The sequence below is a fragment of the Condylura cristata genome, unplaced genomic scaffold (assembly GCF_000260355.1).
Source record: "Condylura cristata isolate star-nosed mole 26May11 unplaced genomic scaffold, ConCri1.0 scaffold00008, whole genome shotgun sequence".
Lineage (NCBI taxonomy): Eukaryota > Metazoa > Chordata > Mammalia > Eulipotyphla > Talpidae > Condylura > Condylura cristata.
The window spans coordinates 18,345,713-18,363,465 of NW_004567109.1; the positions used below are offsets into that span (position 1 = coordinate 18,345,713).

Below are 17,753 nucleotides of genomic sequence, written 5' to 3' on the forward strand. Positions count from 1 at the left end.
CATGCTAATAAGATACCATGAACAAAAAAAGACAACAAAAACAAAATCACAGACCAGATATGAATCTGTCATATGCAAACTTTAAAGCAAATATTTATTGAGGAGTATATTTAAAGGGCTCCAGTAGCAACTAGGCTGGATAGAGCCCATGTATATAACCTACCAGGGCAGAGTTTAGAGGTCTTTTAACAGGAAAAAAAACAAAGTAGTAATTGGAAAAATAACAGAAGAAACCTCCCTGGAATATTGATCACAGTTGAAAATTAAACGTATTAAATTCCAAGCAACCTAACAAAAAAGAACCACACACACATACATACTTAGGAATTCTTAAGTCTCAACTATAAAGAATGCTGTTCCTTAGGGTTTTTTAAACTGTATAACCCTAAATTTACCAGTTTAGTGATTTTAAATATATATATTTCACTAATACTTAAATACATTCACATTATCATGCAGCCAATCTCCAGAACTCCATATTCTTGCAAACTGAAAGTATACCCATTAACAGCAACAGTTCCTCCCTTTCCCTCAGCTCCTGGCAACCACCCTTTTACTCTGTCTCTATTAAATCAACTACTCTAAGTATTAATAACTGTAGCTGCACAGTATTGTTTTATGACATACTTATTTCATTTAGTATAATGTCCCATAAGGCTCATCTGTATTGTGGCAAATGTCAGAATTCCCTTCCTTTTTAAGGTTGAATAATATTCTATTGTATGTATAAACCATATTTTCTCCATCCATTCATTATCCATCAAAGGGCACTTCAGTTGCTTTCTATTGTTTGGCTGTTTGAAAAATGCTGCTGTGAACATAGTTATCTCTTCAATGCCCTGCTCAGTCTTTCTGAATATAGTCCTATAAGTGGAATTACTGAATCATATTATAATTTTATTTTTACTGTTTTGAAACACCACCATACTATTTTCCAAAATGACTACACCATTTATTATTTCTACCAACAAAATACTTTTCAAGTTTTAGGTACATACTGCATCAGTAAGCTGTAGTTCTTTTTTTTTTTTTTTTAATTAATGCATACAAGAATTGGGGTACAGGCCAGAGGTGTAGGGGTATAATAGGATTCACCAGAGACAGAGCTGGGAAAAGGGCAGGCAAATTGACCAAAGTACACTGCTGAGGGAAGCAGTGGGCGAGACAGGCAGGGTCTGCTGTGCCATGTGGGTCAGCTCCCTGTCCGGGGATCGAGCTTGTGCTGACATGGCTGCTGCTAGCTTCATAGTGCTGTGCTTTAACCGAGGGCCCATAAACTGTTTCTTTAGAATTTGTGTATTCCAGCCCTCCCTGGTGGTGCAGTAGGTTAAAGCACAACACTAAGAAGCTAAAGCCACTTCAGCATGAGTTCAATCCCTGCCCTGGAGATGACCCACATGGTGGGGTAGACCTCTCCTGACCCGCCCGCTGCTCCCCTCAGCAGTGCCCTTCATCAGTCAGCCTGTTCTGCTCCCCACTCTGTCTCTGGTGAATCCTCTCACCACCCCTGCACCTCTGGCGTGTATTCTAGTTCTGTATGAATAAATAAATAAACCTTAAAAAAATGTGTATTCCATCAAATTTCAATTTATTGGCACAAAGTTTGTAATGTCTTCAGTATAGTGACATTTTTGATTTATACTGGTTATTTAAACCTTTTTTTAAATGACCTCCAGTGTTGCCTGGAGTTTGTCGATTTCATTTATCTTTTCAAATAATTGATTTTGTGTTCTCTTTGTTGCTCCTTTTTACTTAGCTGTTGGTCTTACACTCTTTGGATCTTATGTGCTTGTGCTCACCTGGGTTTGTGTCGTTTTTCTCCCTTCTTCCTACTCATTCCAAAGACAATTTTCCAGAGGTACCCAGTTTTGTTTGTGTATTTTAATGGGTGAAAGAAATTGATGTGTTAGGATGATGGAGGTTTTTCAGCACTGGGCTTTAACCACTATCAACTGTATTTAAAATCCTAATTCTCTGAATGATACGATTATCAAATGCAGCTTGTAACATGCGTCTCTTTTTATTCTCTCTCTGGCAGGACCTGTTGGGGCCCAGCCCCTACTCATGGTGCCCAGAAGACCTGGCTATGGCACTATGGGCAAACCCATTAAATTGCTGGCTAACTGTTTTCAAGTTGAAATTCCAAAGATTGATGTCTACCTCTATGAGGTAGATATTAAACCAGACAAGTGTCCTAGGAGAGTAAACAGGTAAGGACCATAAAGTCACAGAGATCCTTTGCTGTTGGTACTTGCCTTTGCTTTAGTAATTATGTTTATCTAGTATATCTGAATATCAGTGATAACATGTAACAGTTGACCAAAGCTACAAGATAATTTTTTTTAGTTGTTCAGAAGTTTGATGAGGGGGAAAACTTGCAAACAGGCTTTGAAATCACTCCATTGTAACACGAACACGTTTTCTCTGTGATAACAAAGTTCCAAGTCATTTTTATATGCTCTTGAAATGACACTGAACATATAAAAGGTTATTAGATAATTACCTATCTGTAAGATAATAGGTCCTATCTATCTGTCTGTATTTCTGTCTATATGTCATATATGACTGTGGTTTAGGTAAAACATCAGGTATAATAATTACATAATAATCACAAAAGAATTTTATGAGATGATATATATCATTAAGGAGATTTTAAAATAAACATTTAAAAAACTGATAATCAACTTAGCTTATTGTTTTGTACTATCATATACCTCAACCTTTTTTTTATTCAGTAAGTATTATTAAGAACTTCCATTTAAGACATGTTGGTTCTGTCTATTGAGATTTTGTAATTACTTTAGTAGAAAAGATGTGACATAAAGAGAGATTTTGTATAAATCTCTCTCTGGAGAAACTTTGTGAAAAATAGAAACCCATTACATGAATGTTATATCTATTGTAATATGTGTTCTTTCTGAGCTCATGAAAGGAGTTATGGAGTAACTCCTCCTGAGGGGAGCAGCAGTCTGGTCAGGAGTGTTCTGCTGTGGGTCTCCACCCTGGTCAAGGATCAAATTTGTGCTTTAATGATTGCTGATAGCTTCATAGTACTTTGTCTTAACCCCTTCCATCACCAGGGAGGCCCTATGATTCCTAATCTTGCTGTATCCTCCACTTCTTCCTGAACTCCAGACTGACACCTAAATTTTCCTACAGTGCTTGAGACCTAAGTCAAAACTACTCATTATCTCAGTTTCTCTCTTCAAATTAAGCTTATACTACAGTATTCTTTTTTTCTGCATCTAAATTACCAGACCTTCCATTTCTTTTTCCTTCTATTGGTTATCAGTTGGTTACCAGTTTCTCCTATTAACTTCAGTTTCAGAAACTGGCCTCTAATCTGTTCTCTCTCCATCCATACTGCTACCACCTTGAGTTCAGACCTTTGCTGCTATCTAGACTATTGTAATGCTCTCTTTATTGACCTCCCTAGATCCTTCCCTCCCTCTTCTTCCCCCTCCCCTTCTCTCTCCCCCTCCCTCCGGCTAGTCTCCCTTTTTTAGGTTAGACATCTGACAGTTAACCTTTTAGAGAATTATGGTTAGACATCTGACAGTTAACCTTTAGAGAAGTAATTTGGGGCCCTGCCTAGCGTCAGGGAGTTGAAGCACAGCACTGTGAAAGCTGTATCTGCTTTAGCATAAGTTCGATCCCAGGCGGGGAAGTGACCCACATGGCTAGGAAGTGACCCACAGACCTCTCCTGTTTCTCTCTCTCCCCTCAGCAGTGTACTTCGTAGATCTGCCTGTTTTGCTCCCTGTTCTGTCTCTGGTGAATCCTCTCACCGCCCCTGTACCTCTGGCCTCTACCCCAGTTCTGTATGTATAAATAAATAAATCTTTTTTAAAAAATAAAGAAGTAATTTGATTGATTATGACATTCCCCTACTTTAAATGTAATTAACTCCCCACTGCCTACAATTTAACAACCCAAATTTAGCATAGCATATCCTTCTTAGTTTGACTCTAACTTATGCCCTTTTCTATATTCTGCAGCTCTTACTTAGAACATCCTCTCTGCTTTGCCTGTCTGTAAAAGATAAGCCTTTTGCATAGTAGTTCAATTTTCTATGACCTTGTATTTGATTTATGTTTACAATATTTTTAGTGACTTATGATTGTTGTTTCCCCTTTTTCTCCCACTATAGCCTCTTCATGAAAAGGAAGAGGTTTTGTAGCTGTGATGTTAGATCAAAGGTTAACACCTTATACTCAGTAGAGAGGGCCTTCTTTTGGTTTAGAGGTTAAGTCTTAGCACTATCACCTCTGTGGCCTGAATTCAATCCCCAGCCAGGGAGCTGACCCACATATGGTGCAGTAGACCTCTTATCTCACCCACTGCTCCTGTTTGCAGTGTATTTTGGCAAATCTGTCTGTTCTGGTCCCTGTTCTGTTTCTGGTGAGTCCTCATCCCACTCCCCACACCTCTGAGGTACACCCCAGAGTATTTTTTTAAAATACTCAGTAGAATGCATGAAATGTTAATAAGCAAGACTGGGTGGGTTTGATGGCAAGAGACTGGAAAGTAAACTGGTATAGAGTTGTATGCCTAGATCAGATTTCCATTGCTCTGCCCTTCTCTCCTAGAATCTGTAGACTAGTCTTTGACTTAGGCTCTTGTCTGTCTATCTGCAAGCCACTTAGGGAACCAAACCATCTAGTTTTGTACTCTCAAATTCCCATTTCCTTTTTGATGAAAGTGGAGTGTTAATATGTAATTTTAATAAAGGATAATCCTGACCATTCTTGTAGTGTTTATATTTTATAAAAGCACTTATTAATCTAAGTAAATCTCTAAATTGATAAAATATCTAAAGCTGGTGTTTTCAAACTCAATATGACCTCTCCACCATGCGTTGCCTAAAAGAATCACCCCAAAATTTGGCAATATATGGCAGAGAAATGTAACAGGTTATTTATTGAATAGGAGAATTAGGTGATGAAAATAACAGGACTGAGGGAATGATGGGGGCTGTAGGTTTATGGCTTAACGAGTTGTCTGTTGAAGTTTCCAGATGCATTATGAGGGATTGGAATAGTGACAGTAATTAGGCAAAAAAGAACAAAATTACTTAATATTGTTTAGTAAATTTGCTCCTCCTCCTTTTGGGGGGAGCAGGAAAGGGGGTGAGTGCTAAGGGATTATTGTTTTCACTGTTTGCTTTATTGCTACATAACTAGTCAGCTAAAATTGATTGTAGCCTACTGAAATTGATTCAGTTCCTACACTTGAACACCTGAAAGTCTGCAAATTAGAAGGCCCTAAATAGAACCTCACAACTCCTTTTCAAGAATCAACAGTCATAGGTCAAAATGTAGCAGTTGGTACTAGCTAATTTTAGCATGTTCAGAATGGACAACAAAATATTTTGTTTCTTACTAAGTATTACTAGTAAAAGTTTTATTGTTTCCTGCCCTGCCTGGTGGCGCAGCGGGTTAAAGCACTGCACTAAGAAGCTTAAGCCACTTCCACATGAGTTCAATTCCCACCGGCCCCAGAGGAGATCCACATAGCGTGGCAGACCTCTCCTGACCCGCCGCCCGCTGCTCCCCTCAGCAGTGTACTTCATCCATCTGCCTGTTCTGCTCCCCACTCTCTCTGGTGAATCCTCTCACCCTCCGCATCTCAGGCCTGTACCCCAGTTCTGTATAAATAAATAAATCTTTTTAAAAAAAGTTTGTTTCCTTCTATGAAGTCATTGTGATTCTCTTCTAAATTTTTTTTAAAGATTTATTTATTTGTGTATACAAGAACTGGGGTACAGGCCAGAGGTGTGGGGGGAGTGAGAGGGTTCACTGTAGACAGAGTGGGGAGCAGAACAGGCAGATGTACTGAAACACACTGCTGAGGGGAGCAGAGGGCAAGTCAGGAGAGGTCTGCCACACATGTGAGTCACCTCCCTGGCCAGGGATGGAACTCATTTTGCAGTGGCTACGGGATAGCTTCCTAGTGTTTATCCTGTTGTGCCACAAGGGAGGCTCCTAAATGACTTAAGTTTTTTAGTATTTAAATCAACATATACAAGGTTTCTGTTGCTCATATGCCACATGTTCAAAATATTTGTCAGTATGGCATTAATCATAATAGTAGAATGACATATTGTAGCCAAACAAATTTCCACTTTAGTCAGAAGAGTTTTTTGGATAAGATATCCAGGAAATGCTTGTGAATCATTTTATGAGTCAATTCGTCTACTTTAGAGTTTCTATCTATTACTTTTTTTGGTCCTTTCTTCACCCAGTGTGTATGTGTTTCTTTCCTTTTTTTTTTTCCTACTCAATGATTTTTATTAAATATCTTCAGTGACTAAAAGCCTGTTTGTTAAGTAGATTTTAGATGTTATTAGTTTTTTTCTTTTATAAGTGAATGGTTTTAATAAGTATCAAATATTTTTAGAAATATTGTGATATAAAGTATAAATTCTGTAATGAGATTTTATTCTAGTTTGTCCAACTATTACAATATATTAACTGAATCTTGAGTAAGTTCTTATGTATTTATTAAAAATCATTAAATAATGAAAGCTACATGGGAGAAATTATACAGTAAGATTGTAACTATAAGATTGTTTTAAACATGAATATAGATTTTAATAAATGTCTAAATAGTTGGTAGTAGGTTTATTTAAATTTGGAGGGGTTTCAGTTTGCTTTTGTAAATGACACATTAATAGTGATACTATTATAATTACAGTTAATATTACATTATGATTAATCCATATTGCTAGGTATTTGTATATTGCATATGGGTATTATAATATACTATAGATTGAATTTTAGAAGAAAAAATAAATGTTGATGCTATTTTGTCTTTGAAGTGAAAATCTAGGATCAGAGTATTTGATAGAAGTCTACTGTTTCTAGGAATATCATTTTCATAGTGTAATAATTGAGTATTATGCCAAAAGAGTGACAAACTTTTTTATTTTAAAATAACTTTTGATATCAGATTCATATACCATACAGTTAACTGTCAGTTTTCCTCAACTTGAAAAAAGTCAGTAGCACTTCATATTAAGTGAATTATGGAGATTTCTGTATTATATACCAATTACCTATCTTTACTCATGCAGTTTTTTTAAACAACACAAAGTCCAATATATCATATATACCATATATGATATATCATATATATGCTCTAAAATCCAGTTTGCAAAAAAAAAAAAAAAGAAAGAAAGCACATGACAAGATGTTCAACATTGTTAGACTTTAGCAGGGGACTAAAATCTAAAATTGAGCCCTCCCTGTTGACCCATCGAGTAAAAGCACAGCACAGTGAAGCTATTCACAGCCACTGTAGTACAAGTTCAATTCCGGGCCAGAGAGGTGACCTACAAGGCATGGCAGACCTCTCCTGATTCGTCTGTTGCTCCTCTCAGTATTGTATTTCGGTACAGCTGCCTTTTCTGCTGCTCACTCTGTCTCTGTTGAATCCTCTCACCCTGTGTACCTTTGGCCTGTATCCCAATTCTATATGCATAAATAAGTCTTTTTTTAAAAAAAAAAACTAAAATCACTATACACCAATCATTATTTCTGAAAAAAAGAGTGTCCACACTAAATATTGGCAGGAATGCAGAAAAACTGGTCCACTTACACATTACCAGTAGAAATGAAAAGTAGTACCACCACTTTGGAAAACAATTTGGCATTTATTTTAAAAACTATAAAAACTAAGCATGCAACTACTGTTTGCAACTCAGAGATTGTACTTTTGGGCATCTATCCCAGAGAAATGAAGACTTAAATCCACCAAAACCTGTATTTAAAGTTTATAGCTACTTTATTTGTAATAGCCAAAAACTGGAAGCAGTCCAGATGTTCTTCAAGGGTGAATGGTTAAACTGATAATTTCATACCAAGAAACTGACATAAAGCAACCTGGATGAATCACCAGAAAATTATGCTGAATGAAAAAAATTCAATCCAAAAGTTTACATACTTCTTGAGTCTACATTATTTGTTGCTAAAGACTAAATAGGAGATAAAGGTAGAGGGAAGAAGCAAGTCCAAAAAATAAATGCCTTAGAGGACATATACAAGAAATTACTGCCACTGAAATCAGTGTTAGTTTTAAATGCTTAGCTATCTTGGGGAAACTATACTGTACAAAAAAAAAAATGTCAGCTAATAAGCAAGTTTTATGTTTCATATTAATCACTTGAAAGGTAAGAAGACTAACAGTTATTATTTAAAATCTCAATAATTTGGCCCTCCCTGGTGGCGCAGCGGGTTAAAGCACAGCACTGAGAATCTGAAGCCACTTCCGCATGAGTTCGATTCCCGCCTGCCGCCTGCCCCGGAGGAGACCACATGGCGAGCCAGACCTCTCCTGACCCGCCCGCTGCTTCCCTCAGCAGTGTACTTCGTAGATCTGCCTGTTCTGCTCCCCACTCTGTCTCTGGTGAAGCCTCTCACCACCCCTGAGCCTCTGGCCTGTACCCCAGTTCTGTATGAATAAATAAATAAATCTTTAAAAAAAAATCCATCTTTAAAATCTCAATAATTTTTGAAGAAGAATCTAAGTTACTTGGTAGAAATTAATCTTTTTTTTTAAAGATTTATTTATTTGTGCATACAGAACTGGGGTACAGGCCAGAGGCTCAGGGGCGGCGAAAGGCTTCACCATAGACAGAGTGGGGAGCAAAACAGGCAGATTGACAAGTACACTGCTGAGGGGAGCAGTGGGCGGGTCAGGAGAGGTCTGCCACACCATGTGGTCACCTCCCGAGCAGGTGGGGATCAAACTCATGCGGAAGTGGCTTTAGATTCTCAGTGCTGTGCTTTAACTCGCTGCGCCACAAGGGAGGGCCCAGAAATTAATCATTTTGCTAATAATCCTACAGTATATTTGAAATTCAAAGATAATTTTATAAACAAATATGTGCATAGTAAATTAACTAATGACCTAGTTGAATACTTTTGCATGTGACTGTCCAAGTTTGCCAATACCATTTGTTGAAGAAAATTTCCTTTTTCTGCATTATATGGTTATGGCTTCTTTGGCAAAGATTAACTATCCTTATATTACGGATTTCTGGGCTTTCTAGTCTATGCCGTTGGTCTGTATGTCTAGTTTTGTCCCAATGCTGTACTGTTTTGACCACTATCTTATGTAGTATAGTTTGAAGTCAAATGGATGCCTCCATCTTTCTTTTTTTTCAGGATTGCTTTGATTATTCATGATCTTCTCTGGTTCATACAAATTCTATAATTGTTCTGTTTCCTTGATTGTCAACGGAATTTTGATAGTATTGCATTGAATCTGTAAATTGCCTTAAGTAATAAGAGCCTTTAAACATTTTTTTATCTTCTATTTTGGATATTTGGTGGTTGGATTGTATAAGAAACATCAAGTAGAGTCCAATAGCTTGTTGGAGTTAAGTGCTTAGAGCTCAGGAAATATGTCAAGGTGGAAATTAAGATTTTGAGAACTGTCAGTATATAGATGGTAGTAAAAAGCTAGGGAAATCGTGTAAAGTTAAGAAAAAGGAACTGAGAATAGAGTTCTGAGGATAATAATGTGTCAGGTTTGTCAGTATTGATCCTTAAAGATAGAAAGATAAGAACACAAGGACATAGTCTAAGCTGTTTCAGAGAAGGTAAGGCTGAGATCAGTTATTTTTCAAGGAACAAAGGATTAACCACAGTGGCATTGCTAAAAGAAGGCAAGAGCATTAAGGTTGAAAAGAGACCCTGTCTCTAAGAAGTCAGTGGTGGCCTAAGGGAGAAATGCTGTACTGTAGAAGAGAGTTGTTAGTGTAAACCAGATGGAGTTACAAATTTCTTAGTCTAAAATAATCTGTCAATTATCTGTGAGTACTAGGACTGTTTACTCCACTCAATTTTATATAACCATACTAGGTTATATAATATAAGAGTTTGCACCTATGTGAAATAACTACAAGGATAATTTATAGTAAAATGTGCTGGTATACTTCAGATTTTACACTAGGAAAAATAAATTTTATTGAAAGTATAACCCTTTCTTCTCTACTTTATCTTTGCAACTTTTTCTTGATGCAGAAGTAATCATTAGCTAGCTACCTTTTATTTTTTACTACAGTTAAGAAGATAAGTTGGAAGGATACACAGGGGGATTGCTGAGGTGTTTTAGGTGGTTTTTATAAACCTCTGGGTAATTCAGCTTTTTATATCTTGCTGATCTTTTTGTCTGTACTATAGTGAAAGATTAATTATAGCAGTAAACTAAACTAATATGAACATCATTTTGGGGGTTATCATTTCATGTCTTCTCTAGAACAGAATATTTCTTATCCTGCCTTTTAAGTGCAAAGAATTGAGAGATGCGTGAAAATGAAGTAAAGGAGTATCTCTATGAGCTTATTGTACCAATTAACAGCAAATTTTTAAAAATTTATTTATTTTGAATAGAGGAAATGGGGTATAGGCCAGAAGTATGTGGGTAGGGGGAGGGGGAGACTGAGAGAATTAACCAGAAAAGGAGTAGGGAACAGAACAGGTTTATCTACTGAAATACATTGCTGAGAGGAGCAGCAAGCTGGACAGAAGAGGTCTGCTGCACCAGTTGTGGGTTAGCTACCTGGCTGGAGATCAAATTCAGGCCATAGGGTGATAGTGCCAAACCATAACATTTCGTCCACCAGGGAGGCCCAACCCAAGTTTTTACATTCAAGTTTCCCTCTCCTGCCATTCTTCTGCTATATGAATCACGCAGTAAAGTAGAACTAGTTGAAATCACTCTTAAATTTTACATTATAGTCTGTACCAGAGCATGATGAATTAAAAAGACTTGATACCAGAATGTGAGAAGGGTGGTTGAAGTAAATCAGAATATAGATTGTAGCTCTTTATAAGACTTAATGTACTCAGATCCATTTTTATGGCAATTACCAGATACTATTAAAGATTTTTAAATTCTGTCCTGCAAAAATGCATCATGGTATATATACTCTGTGAGAATTCTTCCCTCTTCAAACTAAAATTATTAGTAAAAGAAGGCAACTAAAAATTGGTTAGACACTTTTTCCAATTTACTCTGATTTTCTTCCCACATTGCTTTCCTAAGTACTGCTTTAGAGCTAAAATATTTTGTGTTTTGATTATTGTAATTTTGTATAAGCTAAAAAACTGGCTTAATAATATACATTTAAATATTGTGTTCCATTTTCTACATTTCAACAGATTAAAAGGTCCACCCCTCATTATTATAGAAAAAAAGCTCATTGTTTGTATTAATTTACTATATTTGATATTACTGTATTTAATGTGTTACAATATATCCAGTTGTTCAGTATAATTCTTGGAAGTATACTTTTGAGATAACCATGCTTAAACTTTTTAATAAAAATAGAATCATACAGGCCCTCCCTGGTGGTGCAGCGGGTTAAAGCACAGCACTAAGAATCTGAAACCACTTCTGCATGAGTTCGATTCCTGCCTGCCCCGGAGGTGACCTCATGGCGCAGCAGACCTCTCCTGACTCGCCCGCTGCTCCCCTTAGCAGTGTACTTCGTAGATCTGCCTGTTCTGCTCCCCACTCTGTCTCTGGTGAAGCCTCTCGCCACCCCTGAGCCTCTGGCCTGTACCCCAGTTCTGTATGCACAAATAAATAAATCTTTAAAAAAAAAATAGAATCATACATATTTGCTCCTCCTCCAAAAAAAACAAACTCTTTTCATTAATATCTCATTTGTTCCCTACAATAGCCCTAACACTATTATCCTATTTTTATAGTGAAACCAAGTAACTTTCATAACAACTTTTCAGAGTGGGATTAAAAACTCATGCCTACTTATTTCTTCTCCAGTATTTATGTTACTACATTTTAAAGGTTTCTCAGATTGACATTTTGCTAGTTCAACTTTCTTTATAAGATAGTGAGTACCTTTGCTGCTATAGATTACTAATAAATTACTATTTTAAGAGAATTTTTTCTGTAGTTTCACATGCCTGCCTGGTGAACTTTCTGATAAAGTACACTTTGTTTTTACCCCACTAGTGATGTTTCCCAAGTATTTATCATCTGAGAGTTTCTTACCAAACAGCTAGTTTTTTTATTATTGATATCTCTTTTTAAAAGATTTATTTATTTATGCATACAGAACTGGGGTACAGGCCAGAGGTACAGGGACGGTAAGAGGATTCACCAGAGACAGAATAGGAAGCAGAACAGGTCGATTGAGGAAGTACAATGCTGATGGGGAACAGCAGGCAAGCCAGGAGAGGTCTGTTGTGCCATGTGGGTCATCTCCCTGGCTGAGGATCCTTGTGCTGAGGTGGCTGCAGCTACCTTTGTAGTGCTGTGCTTTAACCCTTTGTACACCAGGGAAGGTCCTGAGAACACCTTTTTTTCTCTTTTTCCTCTCAATCTACTTAATAGGCTAAAATTGAAAGTTTTTTATTCTATTAAATTTGCACTAAATTTTTTTAATATTGTGTAAGTGTAATCTTTTACCACTTATCTCTTCAGAGGTAACTACTGTATCAGGTACATATCCTTCTAGATATCTTTCTACTTTTATAAATGTATTTTGTGTTTCTACAAAGTTTAATTTGTGGATGTCTGGCATTTTCTCTTAATAGGCTAATATATTTCAAAAGTACATCATAAATGTTTTCCCACATAAATGTGAAGGGTAAAAATGTTTGTCAGCACACGAGTGAATTGGTGACGGGAAGTCACAGGGATTACAGCTGAGATGGAAAAAGGCACAAAATGATGTAAAAATAAACTATTATAATAATTTTTTTTAAAGTCAGATAAAAATGAATTATTTTATCGTGACTGACTATATAGTGTTACAATGATAGAATAGGGTACAAAGGTGGGGAGGGCAGGGCAGGGTAGGACAAGGTGCAGGTGTAATTATTGCTCTCAAACTGTAGCCTGTAGAAGCAAAGTATATAACACAAAAGGGTAAATATTCCAATAGATTTATGCCTTAGGTGCTATTGGAGCAGAGAAAAAAGTATCAAACTCATCAATAAAGGTGACTAAAATATTGCTAGAGATGGTGAAAGGGACTTTGGATCAATTTCTAAAAATATTATTTTGGCCCTCCCTGGTGGCGCAGCGGGTTAAAGCACAGCACTGAGAAGCTAAAGCTACTTCCGCATGAGTTCGATCCCGCCTGCCCCGGAGGTGACCACATGGCGTGGCAGACCTCTCCTGACCCGCCCGCTGCTCCCCTCAGCAGTGTACTTTGTAGATCTGCCTGTTCTGCTCCCCACTCTGTCTCTGGTGAAGCCTCTCATAGCTCCTGAGCCTCTGGCCTGTACCCCAGTTCTGTATGAATAAATAAATCTTTTAAAAAAAAAATATTATTTTGCAGGTCAACTGTCATCTTGAATGATTAAGTAATTCACTGAATTTATTCTGTCTTTTGTGCAATTCATATTATCACTTACAACAGTCTCTTTGATATCCTAAGCCATGACTCTGAAAGCTAAATCCTTAATCATGTATTATTATCCTTGAGAACGTAGACAGCTTTAAATATTGCAGAAAATTACTTTAATTAAAATATTTGTACTTTATTGTGTAGAGAGTTATGCGAATGTATTTCTTTCCCCTTTTTAGGGAGGTGGTTGACTCAATGGTTCAGCATTTTAAAGTTACTATATTTGGAGACCGTAGACCAGTTTATGATGGAAAAAGAAGCCTTTACACAGCCAATCCACTTCCTGTAGCAACTACTGGGGTAAGATGTGCATTTCTTTATTAAAAAGTTGTATTTTTGCAACTTCTTCTTGATAAATGTACTTACCATTTTGTTTCATTACAATTCATATGTATATATGTTTTTGAGCTTTTATTTTGAAATAATTTCAAACTTACAAAATTATTTAGAGAATTTACATGTACCCTTTACCCAGATGCACCCATGTCCTTAATATATAGCACATTTGTTATAGCATTTTCTCTTGTGCTCTTTTTATCTCTGTAGATACAACTTAACATATGTACGTGTGGAGCAAGGAGGGGAGAGACAGAGAGAGAGAAAGATACACAGGCATATTATTTTTCTGTTACCATCAAGAAGAGTAGGTTATAGTTATAAACCAATGTTAACTTCAATAAAAAAATGTAAGACTAGGGAATAAAAGTTTGTATACATTTTGTCATTTTTCCCCAAGTGTCTTTTAGCATTTTTTCCCTCTAGTATGAATCTAATTCCAGATCCATGGTTATGTATATTTTATTTTAAATAAATTGTTAAGGATTTATTTAGATATGAAGAAATGGGGGTACAGGCCAGAGGTGCAGAGGCTATAAGAGGATTCACCAGAGACAGAGTGAGGAGCAGAACAGGCAGATCACTGAACTACACTGCTGAGGGGAGCAACAGGCGAGTCAGGAGAGGTCTGCTGCTTCATGTGGATCACCTCGAGGGCTGGGGATTGAACTTGCACTGAAGTGGCGGTGGCTAGCTTGCAGTGCTGCATCCTGACTCATTGAGCCACTAGGAAGGGACCATGATTATGTTTAAATATCATGTCTCTTTAGTCTTTTTCATTATGAAACAGTTCTCCATCCCCAGCCCTCTCCCCCCCTTTCTTTCATCACATTAATATGGTTAAAGATAATAGGCAAGTTATTTTATAGAATATCCTTCTTTCTGGATTTATGTGGTGATCAAATTCTGATTACAAATTTTTGGGGTGAATGTTACACAAGTGTTCTTCCCTTATCAGTGTATCATATCAGGAGACACATAATACGTTTTTGTTCCACTAATGGCACTGCTAACTTTCCTCACTTGATTCAGTTGGTACCTGCCAAATTTCTCCCAAGCAGTTACTCTTTTTCTCTTTGCTCCTGTGGGGAAATTTTTTAAATTGATTGAAAATACATAGAAAATTTACTGTCTGAGGGCCCTCCCTGGTGGCAAAAGGGGTTGGGACACAGTACTGCAAACAAACCACAGCCACTTCAGTGAGAGTTCTATCCCCAAGTTCTATCCCCATCCTGGAGGTGATCCACATGGTGTGGCAGACGTTTCCTGACCCGCCTGTTGCTCCCCTCAGCAGTATACTTCGACAATCTGCCTGTTCTGTGCCCCACTCTGTCTCTAGTGAAGTCTCTCACCACCTCTGCATCTCTGGCTTGTACCCAAGTTCTATATGCGTAAATAAATAAATCTAAAATAAATAAACTATTTTTAAAAAGTACTGTTTGGGCCCTCCCTAGTGGCGCAGCGGGTTAAAGCACAGCACTGATAATCTAAAGCCGCTTCCGCATGAGTTCCATTCCCGCCTGCCCCGGAGGTGACCACATGGCATGGCAGACCTCTCCTGACCCACCCGCTGCTCCCCTCAGCAGTGTACTTCGTCGATCTGCCTGTTCTGCTCCCCACTCTGTCTCTGGTGAAGCCTCTCACCGCCCCTGAGCCTCTGGCCTGTACCCCAGTTCTGTATGCACAAATAAATAAATCTTTAAAAAAAAAAAAGTACTGTCTGAATCCATTTTTAAGGAGTAGTTCAGTCAGTAAAGTACATGCACAGTTATTACCTATTCCTGTAACTCTTTTACCTTAAAACTGAAACTCTGTACTCATTAAACACTAACTCCCTCTCCCTCCCACCTCAGTCAGCCACTGGCAACTAGCATTCTGCTTTCTGTCTCTGTGACTTTGACCACTCTTAGTCACAAACAAGTGAAATCATACTGTCTTTCTTTTAGGCTTTTTTCACGTAGCATAATGTCCTCAGAGTTCATCCATGTTGTAGTATACATCAAAATTTCCTTCTGTGATATTCCATTTTATGTTTGTAAATCAACACAGCTTTTTGATTTAGTATTCTTTTAATGCTATTGCAATAATGCTGTTATGAATATGAGTGTAATATGTAAAATAATTTAGTCCCTGCTTTCAGTTCTTATGTGTATATATCCAGAAGTGGAGTTACTAGATTGTATATGTGATAATTCTGTGTTTAATTTTTTGAGAAAACCGTCTTACTGTTTCCTCAGTGACTACCCCATTTTATATGTCCACCAACAGTGTACAAGTTTTCTAAGTTCTCCACACCCTTGCCAGCATTTACTGTTTTTTGTTGTTTTTATGAGTATAGTTATCATAATGTGTATGAGGTGACATCTCTATAGTTTTGGTTTGTTTTCCCTAAAAATTAGTGATGCTGATCATCTGCTCATGTGCTTATGTGCCACTGTACCACTGTACAGCTTACTTGGAGAAATGTGTATTCCAATTCCTTGCCCATTTTTAACTGCTTTATTTCATGTTGAGTTGTAGGAATTTTTTATACATACTTATCAGATACCTGATTTGCAGATATTTCTTACATTCTGTGGGCTACCTTTTCTCTTTGTTGATTATGCCTCTTGATATACCATTTTTAATTTTGATAAGGGAGATACATATGTAATTTATGTAATAGTTTATGTTTACATCATTTTGTGCATTTTTCCGTCTCAGTTGGAATCCCCGTGGGCCTCCCATCACCAAATCGCCTGTGTGCCATCACCATAGTCCAGCGCATTTCCCTCCCCCTTCTGTTTTTGAGCCTATTCCCCACTCCACCCCCATAAAATGTCTCTGGTCTATAGCTGTTCATTGTTATTATTATTATTTTCTAGCCTAGTCCATTACACTCCTGCTATGAGTGAAACCATCTGGTATTTTTCCTCTTCTTTTTGGCTTATTTCACTAGGCATGATCTTTTCCAGCTCCATCCATGTTGCTGCAAAAGGCATGTGTTTGTTTATTTATTTTTTGTTGTTGTTGCTGAGTAATAGTCCATTGTGTATGTGTACCACATCTTTTTAATCCAGTCATCTACTTTTGGACATTTGGGCTGTTTCCATGTCTTTCCAGTTGTAAATAAAGCAGCACTAAACATGGGAGTGCAGGTATCTTTTTGAATCAGTGTTTTTGTGTCTTTTGGGTAGATACCTAGGAGTGGGATGGCTGGCTCATATGGAAGCTCCATGTTTAGCAGTTTGAGGAACCTCCAAACAGTTTTCAATAATGGTTGTACTCATTTGCATTCCCACCAGCAGTGCAGGAGAGTTTCTTTTTCTCTACATCCTTGCCAACATTTGTTGTTGCTAGTTGTTTTAAGATGTACCATTCTCATTGGTGTGAGGTGGTATCTCATTGTGGTTTTAATTTATATCTCAATAATGAGATACTTTTAAGTTATCTTTTTCACATCTTAGAAAGATTACTACTTTGTCATAATGATTTTTTAAAAGATTTTATTTATTTATGCATATAGAACTGGGGGACCAGCCAGAGGTGCAGGGGTGGTAAGAGGAGACAGAATGGGGAGCAGAATAGGCAGATTGACAAAGTAACTGCTGAGGGGAGTAGTGGGCGAGACAGGAGAGGTCTGCCATGCCATATGGGTGACCTCCCTGGCTGGGAATTGAACTCATGCTGAAGTGTCAGCAGTAGCTAGCTTTGTAGTGTTGTGCTTTAACCCACTGCACCTCCAGGGATGACCCAGTAGTAATGATTTTCTAAGAATGTCATTACTTCTACACTTATTAGTTGGTATTCTACTTTAAGGAGAATATTTTATTCTCCATTTATTTATCCTTACCTAGTTGGCTGTATAAATTATCTCAAATTTGACCCTTTTAGTTGGTTTCTGTGTCCTTTTGACATGGCACACATCTTTCTTTTTATTCTCTTGTTTTCTTACTTTCTTGCACAACAGGATGTTCTGGAGGTCATCTTATATTTTACATGCTGTGTCTGCACTTAAATATTGCTCAAAGAGCAATGATTTTTTTTCTTT

At 37.3% G+C, this 17,753-nt stretch overlaps 1 protein-coding gene across 1 annotated transcript in view; it reads left to right on the forward strand.

The window, feature by feature from the left end:
• Positions 1-17,753, forward strand: part of AGO3 (argonaute RISC catalytic component 3) — an 84,434-nt gene that overhangs the window by 11,869 nt on the left and 54,812 nt on the right. The window contains exons 2-3 of the mRNA XM_004678792.2: positions 2,039-2,210; positions 13,567-13,687. Coding sequence (XP_004678849.1) covers positions 2,039-2,210; positions 13,567-13,687 — 293 coding nt within the window. The remainder of the gene's footprint in view (positions 1-2,038; positions 2,211-13,566; positions 13,688-17,753) is intronic.